This window comes from Mustelus asterias, chromosome 23 (assembly GCF_964213995.1).
Source record: "Mustelus asterias chromosome 23, sMusAst1.hap1.1, whole genome shotgun sequence".
Lineage (NCBI taxonomy): Eukaryota > Metazoa > Chordata > Chondrichthyes > Carcharhiniformes > Triakidae > Mustelus > Mustelus asterias.
The window spans coordinates 26,357,841-26,375,869 of NC_135823.1; the positions used below are offsets into that span (position 1 = coordinate 26,357,841).

The 18,029-nt window shown below is 41.4% G+C and overlaps 1 protein-coding gene across 1 annotated transcript in view; it reads right to left on the reverse strand.

The window, feature by feature from the left end:
- sdk1a (sidekick cell adhesion molecule 1a) overlaps nucleotides 1–18,029 on the reverse strand; it is an 839,938-nt gene that overhangs the window by 181,078 nt on the left and 640,831 nt on the right. Inside the window, exons 19-20 of the mRNA XM_078240149.1 lie at nucleotides 15,243–15,438; nucleotides 6,842–6,940 (exon numbers count right to left, since the gene is read on the reverse strand). Coding sequence (XP_078096275.1) covers nucleotides 6,842–6,940; nucleotides 15,243–15,438 — 295 coding nt within the window. The remainder of the gene's footprint in view (nucleotides 1–6,841; nucleotides 6,941–15,242; nucleotides 15,439–18,029) is intronic.

Sequence of the window (18,029 nt, forward strand, 5' to 3'; positions counted from 1 at the left end):
CAATCTGACATTCAGGTCATTGCTTATCTAGTGGGCACTAGAACCCGAATTCTCAGGAAGGCAAAAGTTCAGGAAGCCCCTCATCCTGAGAATCAGCGGGAATGCATCTCCGCCTACTGCTCTTTTACACTCAATTGAACACCAATTGGCAGTAGGCTGAATTTCCATTCTCACTTGAAATACGTTCTATTTTGGACAGCTGTAGGTAAATCAAATTGGCTTTCCAGCCCCTCCAAGCGCAGCGCTGCAGTAGCTGGAAGAGATACTGCAGCACTGTCCCTAAGCCCAAATCTGCACTTCATCTAAGTACTATGGGTCCTGGGACTTAGGTTCAGAATGGTAGAGGATGTCCAGAGGTGTTGAGGGGGAGATCGGAGTGTCGGACGTAGGCCGGGGCTGGGGGGGGGGGGGGGGGGGGAGCCTAAAAATTGAGGCTGAATGGGAAAAGGCCATTAAGTGGCCACCTAAGGGTCTTAACACAGGCCTGGGTGGTTTCCCATCTGAGGCCCTGCCCGCCCCACTGTAAAATTGTATGTGGGACGGGGTGGGTGGGATCCCAGAGGGAATCCCGACCATTCTACTGTTCTATTTTGCGCACCCCATCCCCTCAAAGCCTCAGAACCCAATGGTTGGAGAGTATAAAATTCTGGCCTAGATTTTTGGCATCTGCCAATGAAGTCAACTGTTAAGAACAGTTTGGAATGGCTCTCCCTCCTTTTATTGCCCCTTGATAAAGCAAGAATTGTGTACATTGAGAACCTCAAATATGAATTGTACCACTTCATGGCACAGTGCATAAAATTAAGGGTATTGTTAGATGGTATCAAGATGTAATAATTAATTTACTTATGTAGTACCTTTTAATGTAGAAAGGCACCCAAAGCACATCACAAAGTATGAGGGAAAAACAGAGATGGAGCTTAAAGAAAGAAAGGAGAGCCTTGAAGCAACCAGTGCAGTGATTGGGATAGGATCAGTTGTAGAAATTACAACACTGTGGGAGATTGCAGATAAGGACAAAACCAATGTCAATATTATTATCTACAATAAGGCTATGGGTGGCAAGGGTATTGGTCGTAACTAAGTGGCCATTCTGGAAGGCAAAGCAGAGTCACTGAGTGGTTGAGTCCATCGGGCAGAGGGCAGGATAAGCAGAATGGGAAGGTAATCAGCTCCTAACTAGTACAGGGGGTAGTGAAGTTAATGAGAGTGGAGGATAGGATAGCTTGGTTTATTATTCTTGAAGAAACAAAAAAGTGTGCCCTAATGGACCTGTCAGAGAATGTTGAGGGAGGAACAGAGGATATCTATGGGCTTGTTCAATGAAAGTTCAAACACTTATGCGTAAAACATGAAAATTATGAACCTGCCAGTTTTCTTCATCCACTCAAGGACAGCTTCACTCTAAGTTATCGCTGCCAAAAACTGACTGAACTCACTGCAATTCAGCTTAGCAACTTCAAGTATCAGGAAGACAAATGGAGTCTGCACATTCTCCCCCGGGTGCTCCGGTTTCCTCCCACAGTCTGAAAGACGTGCTGGTCAGGTACATTGGCCATGCTAGACTCTCCCTCAGTGTACCCGAACAGGCGCCGGAGTGTGGCGGCTAAGGGATTTTCACAATAACTTCATTGCAATGTTAAATGTAAGCCTACTTGTGACATTAATAAAAAAATAAACTTGAATCTATAGCCCTTGGATTATAAAGTGAATGCAATTACTAGTACATTAATCAAGGTCATGAATGTACATCCATTTTCAAGCAATTGTGAATGAGTGGAAGAACAGGTCAATGCCAGGAAATTAAAAATCCCTTGCCTTTTAAATCAAGTTTAAGAAAACAAAACAAAGGAAAAACAGTACATTGCTTAACAATTAAATCAAGAGCACCAGATGAACCATACTGTGAATGATCAACTTGTGACCGATGAACTTTTCTCAGCACGTAGATGCACAATATGCAAATTAACAGCACTTGTATGGTCGCCGGCTTAGAGATTTGGACATAATTCCGTCAAGCGGAAAATTCATTAAAGATTGCAGAATAGTTACACCAGGCAACCTCATCCAATTGCTGGGAGGATTTGTTTACTCAGTATATTTCTCACAGACCATCTTGCAAGATGTTCGTGACTGGGTCTGATAGATATGTAGCCATGGCTTGCTAGAAAGCACTTTAATCCTCTTAAACATTCTAGCATGCCAACATAGTTGTGCCAAATGTACAACATTCCTAATTGTTAAAGAGCAAGGAAGGAGTAAAGGGAAAACTTCTTATTCAAAGTTCTCTCCCTTTTTAGACAAGGGGCATCAACTATTGTTTCTGCTTGAGAGAACTTTGAAAATCACGTTCTCTGGCTATATACTTGACTTTTATCTCTTACTTCTTTTATAAAGACAAGAATACAAATTAAGATGGGAACAAAATGCAATGGTTTGGACGAAAGAATGTTTAATTTTGCAGAAGTTGAAAATGGTTGTGGTTCATGGCAAAAATAACAGCAGACTCTGGGAGATGATATCCCGGTATCCCAACTCACAGATGACATCTTGGTCTCAGAGCACTTAAAGGAAGAGCCTTGGATTTGGCAATGTAAAAGAAAATAACACCATGATCCAGGAGCATACAGGAGTGTGTCTGGGTCTATGGCACTAGGAGTCAGAAGACCTGGCAGCACCAAGGTGAATCTTGATGTCTGGGAGCACTGGGGGGTGTGCTGGGTAATTTCTGTGGCAGAATTTAATGTCCTTCCCCATGGTAAGTTTGGAGGTGAATTTAATCAGACAAGGAGGATGACAGGTAGAGATCCTGCCACTTCCCATCTCCAGCCCGGTAAAGTCAATGGTGGCTGGCACCATTTGATGCCCCTTAAGTTGGCATTTATTTCTCACTTATGGACTTCATCCTGCTATCACACATATTCACCCAACAACAGGTTGGAGACTCGCTCTGCAGGTTTGTTTGTGGCCTCCTGAGGTGAGGGGGCAGGGGACCTCATTGCCAGACACTTACTGTCTGGTTGAGGGACCTGGCATCAGGAAGAGAGGCTCGCTAACAGCCAATCACCAGCCCTTGTTGCCAAGGCCTCTTCCCACCCTTGCTCTTACTGCCGAACCCCTCACATCCTTTTTCCAATTCCCTCCTGCCATCACTTATCTTTGGTCTGGGATCTAGCAGCAATACCAAGCCTTGGATGGGAGTCATATCAGCAACAGCCACCACTCACAGGTGGCACTGCTGTTCAATACTGCTTCTAACCTTTGATTGGCTGGCAGTTCACTGCAGGTGGGACATCCATCCCTGGCTTCCCTGGTCCTGGGGAAGGTTCGCCACTGTCCAGTTAAGTGCCTGAGTGGTACTTAATTTGGCTAAAAGGCTAAAAGAGACAGTGTGGAACTCTCGCCAGCTCTCCAAATGGTGGACGAGTCCCCATTATCTCTAATAAATACCGCCCTGGAGGTCAATATTGAATGGGAAGAGTCCATAAAAGAATCTGGATCAGTCTACACCTTGCTGTCAAATAATGCACGTAAACTATTGTTCAGCTGGTCTTGCCTCAAAGTGAAGGTTGTGAATTCAATTCCCTTCTTCTGGATGAGACGTTAAACACATCCCCACCCTTTCAGGTGAGTGTCAAAGGTCCAATGGCACTATTTTGAAGAGGAGGAGAATTATCCCCATGGCCTGACAAATAATTATCACAAATCAACATCACAAAAAAAAAATCTGCTCTGTTATAATGAAAGATTTATACCATCGGCAATTTAGTAATGGAACAGGATTATTCACAGTCCATTGTCTCATGGATCTCCTCAATCTGCAGTACCTTAATGCTGTTAAGAAGAAAACATCGTCAACCATGTCATAGAGTCATAGAGGTTTACAGAATGGAAACAGGCTCTTTGGCCCAAATTGTCCATGCCGCCCTTTTTTTTAAACCACTAAACTAATCCCAATTGCCCACATTTGGCCCATATCCCTCTATACCCATCGTACCCATGTAACTATCTAAATGCTTTTTAAAAGAGAAAATTGTACCCGCCTCTACTACTATCTCTGGCAGCTTGTTCCAGATACTCACCACCCTCTGTGTGAAATAATTGCCCCTCTGGACACTTTTGTATCTCTCCCCTCTCACCTTAAACCTATGCCCTCTAGTTTTAGACTCCCCTACCTTTGGGAGAATATATTGACCATCTACCTTGTCTATGCCCCCTATGACTTCTATAAGGTCCCAGTCTACTCAGCCTCTCCTTATAACTCAATCTATCAAGTCCCTGTAGCATCCTAGTACATTTTTTCTGCACTCTTTCTAGTTTAATAATATCCTTTCTATAATAGGGTGACCAGAATTGCACACAGTATTCCAAGTGTGGCCTTACCAATGTCTTGTACAACTTTAACAAGACGTCCCAACTCCTGTATTCAATGTTCTGACCGATGAAACCAAACATGCCGAATGCCTTCTTCACCACTCTGTCCACCTGTGACTCCACTTTCAAGGAGCTATGAACATGCACCCCTAGATCTCTTTGTTCTGTAACCCTCCCCAACGCCCTACCATTAACTGAGTAAGTCCTGCCCTGGTTCAATCTACCAAAATGCATCACCTCGCATTTGTCTAAATTAAACTCCATCTGCCATTCGTCAGCCCACTGGTCCAATTGATCAAGATCCCGCTGCAATTGGAGATAACCTTCCTCACTATCCACCATGCCACCAATCTTGGTGTCATCTGCAAACTTACTAACCATGCCCCCTATATTCTCATCCAAATCATTAATATAAATGACAAATAAGTGGGCCCAGGACTGATCCCTGAGGCACACCGCTGGTCACAGGCCTCCAGTTTGAAAAACAATTCTCTACAACCACCCTCTGGCTTCTGTCAAGAAGCCAATTTTGTATCCATTTAGATACCTCACACTGGATCCCGTGAGATTTAACTTTATGCAACAACCTACCATGCGGTACCTTGTCAAAGTGGTGTGGTGATATTATGCTATGTAATGTGGTAATATTGTGCTATTAATATATTTTATATTTAAGGGAGGAACTGCTTTAAGAGGCCATGTTTTGTTTCAAGCAGTCGGTTTGTTTGAGGGAATGTTGCAGATGCTGAGAAAACATGATACTTACTCATTTTAGCCATGTAAGTGTTTATTTAACAGAAATCTTAATGAGCTTTAGTTTACCAAAGAAGAGGTCCCTTGGGGCGTTTTCTTGATTAAAGTAATGGAAAAGTGAGTTAGGTATACAGGCTCATATATTCATGTGGTATTAGGTTAATGGAAGGAGCTAGGTTTGTGGCTGAGGAAGCAACTTTCTGAGTTCAGTTGCTGGAGAGGGTTGTTTAAAGATAAAAGCCTACAAGCAGCTCTGTCTCTCTTTCTCTTTACAAAATCGCTTTGGGAGGTCCAAAGCTATGAGCCCAAGTCAAAGCAAGTGTGCCTGGATTTGCTAACTATTTTTAAAGAGAGGTTTAAGTCAATAAAAGAAATATTGCTTGATTGGAACTGAATGCTAATAAGTTAGAAGTTAGAATTTGTTCCGTTTCATGTCTAAAGATTGTTCAACAATAAGGAATTAAACTGTTTAATTTTGTTAGAGGTATCTTTAAACTATGTCATAAATAAAGCTTGTTCTGATAAAGAAGATCCCTAATTTGTCAGCGGAATCACTCTTAAGGTGATTCCTCACATTTATACCAAAATAGAAAAATTGTTGGGGTCTAGTCTGACTTCATTATACCTTGAGATTTCTGACCTGGCACCCTAACAATAGGGCTAATTGATTTTAGCAAAACATTTGACCGTCTAGATCATAACATTGTTATCAATAATCTCCTCAATTAGGAGTGAGCCTATCATGTGTACATTGGATCTCACTGATTTTCTAAACAATAGGCATCAATGTGTTCAATTCAAATCAAGTACTTCCAAATGGATAACACTACATGCTGGGGTTTCACAAGGAATTATTTAGGCCCTATTGCATTGTTTATGGTGACTAAAAATGTATGCATTGATTTGCGATAAATATGTGGATGAACTGACCCTCGGAGTAATCAAGGCAATGCATCTCACCTGCGAGAGGCAATCACTTTGTTGAGTGATTCACTGCTGTCCATTCATGTGAAACTGAACCTTCAGAATTGCAGTGCTTTGGAATTGCGTTGCATGGGCAACCTTCCTGAACTACTCCCCTCAACAATATAGATGATGTTGAGATTGCACAACAAGCGTGTATTAAACTGTTAGGAATCTACAATTTAAGTGATCGCAAATGAAATTACCTAGTATCTGAAATGATTGAGAGAGAAAATGGAAGGCTTCATAAGCTCCATCTTCTCAAGCATCACAATATATCTCAAACTGTCCTATTCATTGTATTCAATAATTACACAAGGCCCATTGTCAAACACACAGCAGTGGTTTGGAAAGCTGGACTTGCAAAAGAGCAAATTGCCATGCTTAAAATCATTTAGAAACAACCACTGAAACTGATCCCAGGTAATGCGTACCAAAGCTACTCTGACAATCAAAAGACGTATTCCCTTGTTGAATGGCAGAAAAGACTTTCTGGACTTTGGAAGAAAACACTTGAATCACACTTCCCATTACTACTAGTGCAAAGTGTGCTTGAACACTCTTATTGCTGAGAGTTTACTAATTCTGTAATTAATAGAGCTTAATTGAAAAATTAATTTTGTAATTAAAAGAGTTCAACTAAACAGAATGCTAATAATCTGATGATTTAATAGATATAGGTAAAGTGAAAAGTGTTTTGAATGATATATACTTTCCTCCTTCCATTAAAAGATAAATATATTTTTTGTACCTGTGAGAATCCCATTATTTTCTTGCGGTTCTTGCCAGCTGACTTTCAAAGAGGTGTCAAGTATTTCCGTAAAACTCAAGTGTCCCACAGCTCCTGGTCCTGCAGAAATTTTAAATGCGATAGTTAGAGACAGTGGCTGACTTCTATGTTTGCAGTGGGTAAACCATGAAGAACAGTGGGTTACTGCAAAAAGAAAAAGCACTGTGGAACACAAGGTTACATAATCCCTCAAATTCTTGGGCTGTGTATTCCTCCTTTATCACGAGGTGGTTTCAAATAAACCATTTCTTATAGTGTCACTTATCCTATTTGTACTTCTAATGTAACTAATAGACATTTTAAATGCCAATCTTGGGAACAAATAAAATTACTGCTGAAACCTTTTCATGTATGGCACAAGATATTCCATCTATTTTATTTTCCTTGCATTGTACAAGTGCTAGATTGAGTCGTAGAACAATACGTTGTCAAGAATGACTTCTATATTTAAGTAATGAACTCGGATTTGTCTTGCTGGAATTGGGTATTCTGCAGTCTGTAGCGAAGGGTGACCAGAACTCAATTCACAATGGAATAGTTGGGGGTTAATGATCCAAGAGTGCCTGTCACATAAACATTTCTGCTGTATATTAATCTTTTAAAAAACTTTTTTATAATAACTAGTTTGATTTAAACCAAATTATCCTATACTGGCAATTGGTGAAAGTAATTTGTCTGGGATTGCACTGCAATTTTCAATTTATTTTAGCCCTCGTATTTCCTTCACCTGCAAGATAAATCTTTTTTGAACACATCCACTTTGACTGTCAGTGCATGTTATTTCAGAAATAGAACAGCGCCAATGGTAAATGGATGTAAATCAAGAAATGGATAAGAAATCAAAGCTTTGAACTGCAATATTATCAACAAATGTTAAAACAGATAAACAACTCGTTGAAAAAATTATCAGCAAAAAAAAAAGAGTAAAAGGAATAATCATGGAAATAGTGAGCTCAGAAACAAGATGTACAAATCCCTAAAGTGTATTTTAAATTGGAGTGGGGGGGATGTCTGGAGTATTGTACTGGAGAAAAGGAAAATACGTGACTGAAATTCACACGGTGCAAATTAAAGCAAAACTTTGGAGCAGGTCGCTCTGACTACAGGGATTGCCTCTTCAGAATTTTATTGCAGAAACCAAGTGTGCGCAAACAACTGCAAGCACAAATTATAACAATCATTTTACAAAACACAATTCTGCAGTTCTATGCTCATCCAGTTTTACACTTTTGAATCTTTGTCCTCTCTGTCCAAATGAATGTGTCTTTTAATTTTCCCCAATTAATTGAATAGCAAAGTTAAAATATGGGCCTCCTGCCACGATGTCAAAGAGGCAGCAGTGTATATAGCCTGAGATGGCACAACGACAAGATGGAGCATTGGAACTCTAATTAGAAGAAATAATCGAGCTTCCTTGATTGTGTCTTCACTCTCTAGACTATGCTAATTGCACCATATTGATCAGAATGTGCCAGGTTTGACTCACATTCTGATGTGACGAATCTAAGAGTTTTTTCATACTAGATATTATATATGCTTAAAAGCTTTGAAATGACGTTGAGGTGTCTGCCTTAGGACCATTATCCTTTTACTCTAGGTGTGAATATGACTGTCCATTTTGGATTATGGTGAGTTGAGTTGGGGTAGTAGTAAAACAGTTTAATGTATAAAGTCAGAGCCTGTGGAGTGAGGAGATAAGTAACAGAACAGATGGACATGGCTAATGGACAGAAAGGAGAGCGCAGGGGTAAAGGGTAGCTATTTAAAGTGACAGAAGGTGCAAAATGGAGTCCCACAAGGATCAATGCTTGGATCACAGTTGTTCATGATTTATACAAATAATTTAGACCTAATTTCTAAATTTATGGATAGGCAATACTATCTGCAAACACATATTTGCATTTTGGGCATATAATTGGCAATGAATTTCAATGTAGGTAAGTGTGAGGTATTACTTCTTGGCAAGACTTTTTGGCAAGAAAGGAAAGGAGGTCAAATATTATTTGAAAAGTGTCAATCTAATGGGTAGAAGAGCAAAGTGATCTTGGGTAGTATACAAGAGCATAAATCACTAAAAGCAGATTAATCAGGTAAAAAAACAAACCAATCACCAGGGTTTATTTCAAGAAGGATCAATTGAAAAGTTGAGAAGTTATGCTAAACCTGTATCAAATTTTGGCTAGACCACATTTGCCATAATATATTCAATTTTGGTTGCCATAATATAAAAAAGATATAGCAGCGCTGGAGAAGGCTCAAAAAAGATTTACACAGATGATACCAAAACTGTAACATCATACCCATCACAAAAGAATGAACAAGTTTGGTCTCTTTTCTCTTCAAAGGTGAAAGCTGAGAGGTGACCTAATAGGGTCCTTCAAACTATGGAGAATTTTGATGGAGTAGACACAGAGTTACCCCTCACTGAGGAGGAGCTAAATTAGAGACGACCAATATAAGATTGTAAACAAGACCTCAATAGCGAATTCAGAAGAAACTTCATATTCAGAGTGATGAGAATGTAGAATTCGCTATCATATTGAGTAGATGAGGCAAACAGCTCAGATGCATATAAGGGAAAGCTACATGAGCATATGAGGGAGAATGGAATAGAAGGTTACGCTGAACAGAGTTCGATGAGGAAGGCTGGGAAGAGGCTGAAGTGGAGTATGAATATGGAGATGGACTAGTTAGACCAAAGGGGCTGTTGCTGTGCAGTATATTCCTGTAGTTAGTTAAGTGCTGATTTGATTTTGATTTATTGTCACATGTATTAGTACACAGTGAAAAGTATTGTTTCTTGCATGCTATACAGACAAAAGCATACCATACTCTGAGAAGGAAAGGAGAGGGTGCAGAATGTAGTGTTACAGTCATTGCTAGGGTGTGGAGAACGATCAACTTAATATGCATTGTTAGAGAGTTTAAAAGAGTCAGAATACAGGTTTAGAAGCATAGAATGAGAGTAAAAGATAGAATTAGAGGGTATGCTGGTCTCCTCGCTCCAGCGCCATCTTGAAGTGCTGAGGAACATCTGCCAGAATCCTCAATCCTGACTCCAGCAGAGTATCCAGAGTCATTTGCATATCTCTGCTGTTTACCAGGAGAGGTAAAAACAAAGCTTGGGCTAACTGCACAAAGAAGTATTGAGGTTATCAGGCCAAAAACATTTTCTTTTGGCCTCATCAGTGTCATTATGAAGGTGAGTGAATAAACAAGGGCGGCCCTGGACCCCAGAGTGCACTGCAGAAAAGAGTTGGCATGTCTCACTGAACTGAGCAATCAGGCTCTTCAGCATGATCCAGGCCAAGGTCAAAGAAATATCCTGTCCTCCTCTGAAGACGGGCGATGTTTGAGTGGAAACCAGCAATGAAGGCCTGAGGTTGCATTCCTGATGAACTTATGCATGAGTGCACCAATGGGATTTGGATATTAAGTCTAGAATTTTTTGCTTCTGGATATTTACCATAAGGGAATTTGATTCATTTAAATTTGCTTACGAGTTACTGCCAAGTTACAGGCAGAAGACCGGGAGAAATTCTACACGAATTCCAGAATGCAAATGCCCATAAATAGAGTTAATTGCTGGTGCTAAACAATGCCATCTAGATGATGAAGTGACAGTGCGATTTGAAACAATATCAAAGAGGAAGGTCAGCATCAGAACCTGGCTGTTCAATGTTTGGATGATGATGACAGGAATCCTGCCAAATGCTGGTAGAGCATTAGAAGCATATGAAGACAGTGCCAAAGCTCTCCAGAAACAGCAATCTCAGCAACAAATGGAATGTTAGCATTTATTGCAAAAGGACTGGAGTATAAAAGTAGATAAATATTGTTGCAATTGTATAGGGTGTTGGTGAGACCACATCTGGAGTAGTGTGTCCCGTTTGGGTCTCCACATTTGAGGAAGGATGTGGTCACATGATGGGCAGTTCAGAGGAGGCTCACCAGATTGATTCCAGGGATGAAAGGGTTGACAAATGAGGAGAGATTAAACAGTTTGAGCTCATTCTCACATTTAGAAGGATGAGAGAGGACCTAATCGAAGTATATAAAATATTAAGAGGGATTGATAAAGTAAACATAGACCAAATGTTTCCCTTTGTGGGGCAATCTAGAACAAGGGGTTACAGGTATAGGTTGAGAGGCGGTAGATTTAAAACTGAGATGAAGACGACCTGCTTCTCGCAGACGGTGGCAAATTTGTGGAACTCGCTGCCCCATAGCACGATGGAGTCTGAATCATTAAATGGTTTCAAGAAGGAGATAGATATATTTCTGATTTTAAAAAACGGGTTGAAGGGATATGGGGAAACAGGTAGGGAGGTGGATTTGAGACCAGGAAGCAAGTAGCCATGATCTGATTGAGTGGCGGAGGAGGCTCAAAGGGCTGAATTGCCTACTTTTGCTCTAATTTCTATGTTCCCAGATAACATAGGAACACAGGAATTAGGACTCTCTCCCCAACGAATTGCTGATCACTCAGCTTCTCTTCACTCATGTTAACTGATTGAACGAGACAAGGGTATCCACTCTTTTAAATCTGCTATTATCTGCCCTCTCAATAAACTAACTCTTGACCCATCTGTCTTTGCAAACAACAGCCCCACCTTAAACTTCTCTTTCCAAAGTCCTTGACTGTGTTGTGGCCTCCAAAACCCATGCTCATTTCCCTAGTACTCCATGTTTAAATTGCTCCAATCAGCTTTCTGCTCCTGCCACAACAACAAAACAGCTTTTTGCAATTACAAATGACATTCTATTTGAGTATGATGAGGATAAATTATCCCTCCACATCTAATCAACTAATCTGCAGCCTTTGACAGGGTTGATGACATCATCCTCCTTCAAAGCCTTTCTATTGCTGCCCGACTGGGTGAGACTGTGCTTGCCAGGTTCCATTATGTCCAGCTAATTGTGGCTGGAGAATTCTCTGCAATTACTTTTCTTTCTGCTCCCTTTGGTGTCCATCAAAGATCTATCCTTTCCTATTTCCTATCACATGCTGACCCTCAGCAATATCATTTGGAAATACAGCATCAGTTTCAATCTGTGTGCTGTTGACATCAAGCTCTACCTCTCCACAACCTCTCTCAATTGCTCCATTCTCTTTAAATTGCCCCGAGTGCTTGTCCAGCATCCTGCAATGCTTTTGATCAAATACGGGGGAGGACTATTATCTTTGATCCCCACAAAAAATTCTGTTCAGCATCCACAAGTCAGGCATGTGATAGAATACGCTCCACTTGCCTGAATGAGTGCAGCTCCAAAAACACGACACCATCCAGGACAAAGCAGACTGCTTGATTGGTACCCCATCAACCATTCTCCATGACTGACGCGCAGTGGCAGCAATGTGTACCATCTACAAGATGCATTGCAGCAACTCACCAAGGCTCCTTCGACAGCACCTTCCAAACTCCCACCAGCTAGAATGGCAAGAGCAGTGGATGCATGGAAAATCACCACCTGGAAGTTCCCCTCCAAGGCACACACCATCCTGACTCAGAACTATACTATCATTTCTTCACTGTCAGTGGATCAAAATCCTGGAACTCTCTCTCTAACAGCACTGTGGATGTACCTACACTGCATGGGCAATAATGGTTCACCACCACCTTTTCAAGGGAAATTAGGGATGAGCAATAAATGTTGGCTTAGCCAGTGCCCACATCCCATTAAGATAATAAAAAAATTCCAACTCCATCCTTCTACCTGGCAATTGACCAAGAAACACTCATCCCTGTTTTTGTTACTTCGAGACTTGACTAATCCAATGCACGCCCGGCCAGTCTCCTACATTCCATTCTCTATAAACCTGAGGTCATCCAGAACTCTCCTGTCAGTAGTCTAACTCTCACCAAGCCCTACTCACCCAACACTCTTGTACTTGCTGACCTACACTGACTCCTGGTTAAGCAAAGTCTCGATTTAAAAATTTTCATCCTTGTATTCAAATCCCTCCATGGCCTTGACCCTTTCTATTTCTGTACTCTCCTGTCCCACAACCCTCTGAGATATTTGCACACCTCTAATTCTGGCCTCTTGAGCATGCACAATTTCAATCGCATCACTACTGGTGGCCTTGCCCTGTCCTGCTAAGGTTCGAAGTTCTGGAGTTCCCTTCCCAACCCTCTGCTGTATCTCTCTTTCAGAATGCATTCTTGAATGTTCCTTAAATTCTGCTTCTTTCACTAAATGTTTGATCATCTGCCCTAATATCGCCTTATGTGACCCAATGTGAAATCTTCTTGCTATATTAATACAAGTTGTAGTTGTTTCTGTAGAACGGCATATCTTTTAGCAGGATTTCTTTTTATTCGTTCATGGGATGTGGGCTTTGCTGCCTGGGCCAGCATTTATTGCCCATCCCTAGTTGTTCTTGAAGGGGTAGTTGAGAGTCAACCACATTGCTGTGCATCTGGAGTCACATGTAGGCCAGACCATGTACAAGGATGGCAGATTTCCTTCCCTACAGGATATTGGTCAGCTTGATGGAATTTACAACAATCAACAATGGTTTCATGGCATCATTAGACTTTTATTCCAGATTTTTCCAGTCTCTGGATTACTCGTCCAGTGACTCTACCTCTATGCCACTGCCTCCTCCATAATAACATTATATATCATCATTATAACAACATTCCGAACTTAGATGAGACCAACCCAGCCTAAATCTATCATTTGCATAGTTGTATTTTAGCCATGATGGGTATATATTCCACCTTATCTCACTTCCAGCAGAATCCCAGGGAAGAACTTAAATGGACAATAAATTAAGCAAGCCATCTCTCATCCTTAAATTTTAACTTCACCAGAAAACGTGCTGGGCTTATTATACCCCATCAATCAGAATGTTGGGGGCCAGGTTTTTACTGTGTAACAGAGTATTAACACATGTACTTCACATTTTTAAATGTGAAGTACATTCTTCAAACTAGCCTGCCAAAATTAACTCAAAAATATGGACATAGTACTTTTAATACCTAAAATAGGAACATAAGAAATAGGAGCAGAAGTTGGCCATTCAGCCCCTGGTGCCTGCTGCTCCATTCAATAAGATCATGGCTAATCTGACTGTGGCCTCAAGTCCACTTTCCAGCCTGACTTGCATAACTCTTGACTCCCTTATGGAATAAAAGTGTCTAATTCAGTCCTGAATATATTCAGTGATGCAGCCTCTGTTCAATGAAGTCAAAAGATTCACAACTCCTTGAAATAAGAATAGTTTCCTCCTTATCTCGATCTTAAAATAGGACACCTCATAATTTGAAACTACACTCCCTAGTTCTAGGTTTACCCCACAAGGGGAACACACTCTCAGTATCTACCCTGTCAAATCCCCTCAGAATCTCACATGTTTCAGTAAGATCACATCTCATTCTTATGAACTCCAATGAATAGCGCTGTAACCTGCTGAGCTGTTCCTCATTCGATACCCCTCTTTCCAAGGAATCTTCAATGAACAGCCTTTAATGCACGTATATGTCTCCTTCAATAAGGAAACCAAAACTATACGCAGTACTTTAAAAAATTATTTAATGGGATGTGAGCGTTGTTGGCAAGGCCAGCATTTGTTGTCCATCCCTATTTGCCTTCTAGAAGTTGGTGGGGAGCCACTTTCTTGAATCGTTGCAGTTTATCTTCTGCAGGTACACTGACTGTGCTATTAGGAAGGGACTTCCAAGAACTTGACACAGAAACAACAAAGAAATGGTGATATAGTTCCAAGTCAGGGTGGTGAGTGGCTTGGAGTGAAACTTTCAGGTGGTGGTTATGCCTTGCATCTGCTGCCCCTTTCCGCCTAGGTGGTTGAGGTTGCAAGTTTGTGAGGTGCCCTCAGAGGAGCCTTGGTTGAACTGCATCTTGCATACGGTGCACATTGCTGCCACTGTGCATTGGTGGTGTAGGGAGAGATTGTTTTAAGGTTCTAGGTATGCTCCCAACACTGCCCCATACAATTCTAGCAAGTCTTCCCTACTCTATCCCCCTTGCAATTCCATTGGCCTTTCTAAATTACTTGCTGTACCTATGTGCTAACTTCTTGTGATTCATTTCACCCAGATCCCACTGTTCCGCAGCATTATCACCATTTAAAGTAAACATTTAACTTTTCTGGGTTGCGATTGCATTGGTCAATTAGAAGGAGCAGAGAATTATACAAACTATACAAACAGACGGAGAGCCAGTCTGAAGATTAAGTTTATGAACAAAGTCAAATCAGCATTTGCTAGACATCTGAATGTGGCTTCAAACTGGCTCCAACATGACCGCAGATGCTTTCAGTTCTCATTGTGAATGTGACTCAATATCTGTCTAATATGCATACAATGTCAGACAACTGTTTTCAAATACTTACTATCTTCGTGGGTCTGAATGAGTTTGGGTCGACTCTTGGGACCATCGCCTGGTGTTGTAAAACACAATACAGATGTGTAGTATTTTGTGAACTTGTTGAGGCCTGTAAAGAATCCTTCATGACGTGTTCCATGGAAATCAGGAGTAATGGTCACCACTGCAATTGTATTTGGTGAGTCTACAGTCCAAGTAAGGAGCTGATGAGAAAAAGTTAGAATAATTATGAATAGAGAAAGATTATGAATAAAAAAATATTTTCCCATTCTTACTTCAGGATATGACACATATTGAAACATGGTTCTGCAAGTAATGGTGAATTTCCAGTAATTCAGCTTCATGGTCACTTCATGTGCAAATTTTGACAGGGTATTCAACGGTGTTGGTCATTATAGCCACAGCGATTTTCTTTATCCTACATTCAAAATGCACTTTCCAACAGGGGTTGAATGGGGTGGAGGGGCAACGAGTAACCACCCTTTCCAGCCCAAAGATGCAGAGACCCTTTAGGGATGAGATCAGTGAACTCAACACAGACCAGAGATCAAAGGCTGCATTCAGATTTGCTTGTTTTAATGCTATATGTACTGCGGCATGGTGGAACAGTGGTTAGCACTGCTGTCTCTCAGTGCCAGGGACCCGGATTCATTTCTGGCCTTAGGAATGTTTACACATTTTCCCCGTGTCTGTGTGGGTTTCCTCCGGGTGCTCTGGTTTCCTCCCACAGTCCAAAAATGTGCAGGTAGGTGGATTGGCCATGCTAAATTGCCCCTTAGTGTCCCAAGATGGATTAGTCATGGTAAATGGTGGGGCTACCGAGATAAGGCAGGGAGAGGGCTTGGGTAAGACACTCTGTTAGAAAGTTGGTGTAGACTCGATGGGCTCAATGGCTCTACGCTGTCAGGATTCTATGTGGCAGTATATTTATAGAATCATTATGGCACAAAATGAAGCCATTCAGCCACCTCATCTGTGCCAGCTCTCTTCAAACAATCCAATCAGTTCCATTCACTTGCTTTATCTCTGTAGCGCTATAAAGTTTATTTTCCTCTAAATGCCGATCCAATTTCCTTTTGAAATCATTGATTGACTATGCCTCACCAACCTCCTAGGGGAAATGGAACAAGCAAGTTTCAGCTAGGTCATTACCACGTGCGGCGAAAAAAGTTCATCCTCTTATCCCTGCCTGTGTCTCTTGCCCGAAGCCTTAAATTTGTGCACCCTAGTCCTTGCATCATCAACCAATGGAAAAGCTTTTCATTGTCCAAGCTTATTTCTGATTAACTGCAAGATTGCACTGAATCACACTGTAATTCCTCACATGAAGCATTACTGATCTCTTCTCCGATATCTAGGAGAATGCATTGCTGAAGTGAGGAGATAATCAATTGCATTATCACACATCGCTTGGAGATCAGGTAAAGAGGCATTATTAAAAACAAGTCAACTGGCCACCATCTCAAATAAGTAATAGTACCTTCCTGATAAGTCATAACTGAGTTAATCATCTCAGCTGGGTGCTCTACGTGCTCCAGTATAGGAGAAAATCAACCACAACTCCCAACCTCTGCAAAATAAACAGCAAATCCTAGTGGTGCTAACATGATATTTTAATTATTCAACTGATCTCTATCTTATGTCCCATTTTATATCTAGTACCTAGGCATCAAAATTGCTAGAATATGCTGAATAAACTCAGCAGGTCTGGCAGCATCTGCGGAGAGAGAAACAGAGTTAACGTTTTGGGTCCGTATAAAACTTCTTCGGTATTAAAGAAAGGAAGAAACGTAATGGTAGAGAAGGGTGGAGTAGGTGGTGCAAAATAGAAGGTCAGTGAAAGGTGTGAGCTAGGAGACATTGCACAAACATGCTCAGGGCAGAAGACAAAGCAAGTGTTAATGCTGTCAGTGGAGTGGTGTAATAATTAATTCACAGGCTTGGTTGACTCGCAGTCTGTCAGGTTGCTATGTTGCACAAGCCCTACTCAGCTTGGGCATGACAGCTGCAGCTTTTGTAATGCAAGTGTTGAATTGAGTATCAAGTGAAAGATTGCTTGTATTGTATAATCTAGATATGTGAAGCTGTCATCAACCTCCAGCTTGTCGATGCTGATGGCGTATGACAACATCATGGACCTTGACATTACATTGATGATGCTTTTTTAAAAATGCATTCAAGGGACGCGGGCTTCACTGGCTAGGCCAGGATTTATTGCCCATCCCAAATTGCCCTGGAGAAGATGTTGGTGAGTCACCTTCTTGAAATTTACAATCCATATGGTGTAGGTACACTCACAATGGGGGAGGGGGGGGGGGGGGGGCGGGGGGGAGAAGAGCTCCAGGATTTTGACCCTTGGAATAGTGATATATTTCCAAGTCAGGATGGTTAATGGTTGGAGGGGAATTTCTAGGTTGTTGTGTTCCCATGTATATGCTGCCTTTGTCCTTCTCGATGGAAATGGTCATGAGTTTGGAAGGTGCATCTTCTAGATGGTACACACTGCTGCTGTGTGCTGGTGGTGGAGTGATTGAATGTTTGTGGAAGGGATGCCAATCAAGCAGGCTGCTTTGTCCTGGATGATGTCAAGCTTCTTGAATGTTTGGAGCTGTACTCATCCAGGCAAGGAGAGAGTATTTCATTGCATCTCTGGCGTGGATAGGTTTTGGGGAGTCGAGAGGTAAGTTACCCACCACAGGATTTCTAGTCTGTAACCTGTTCTTGTAGCCACAGTATTTATATGGCTAGTCCAATTCAGTTTCTGATCAATGGTTGTTGATAGTATTAGGAATTT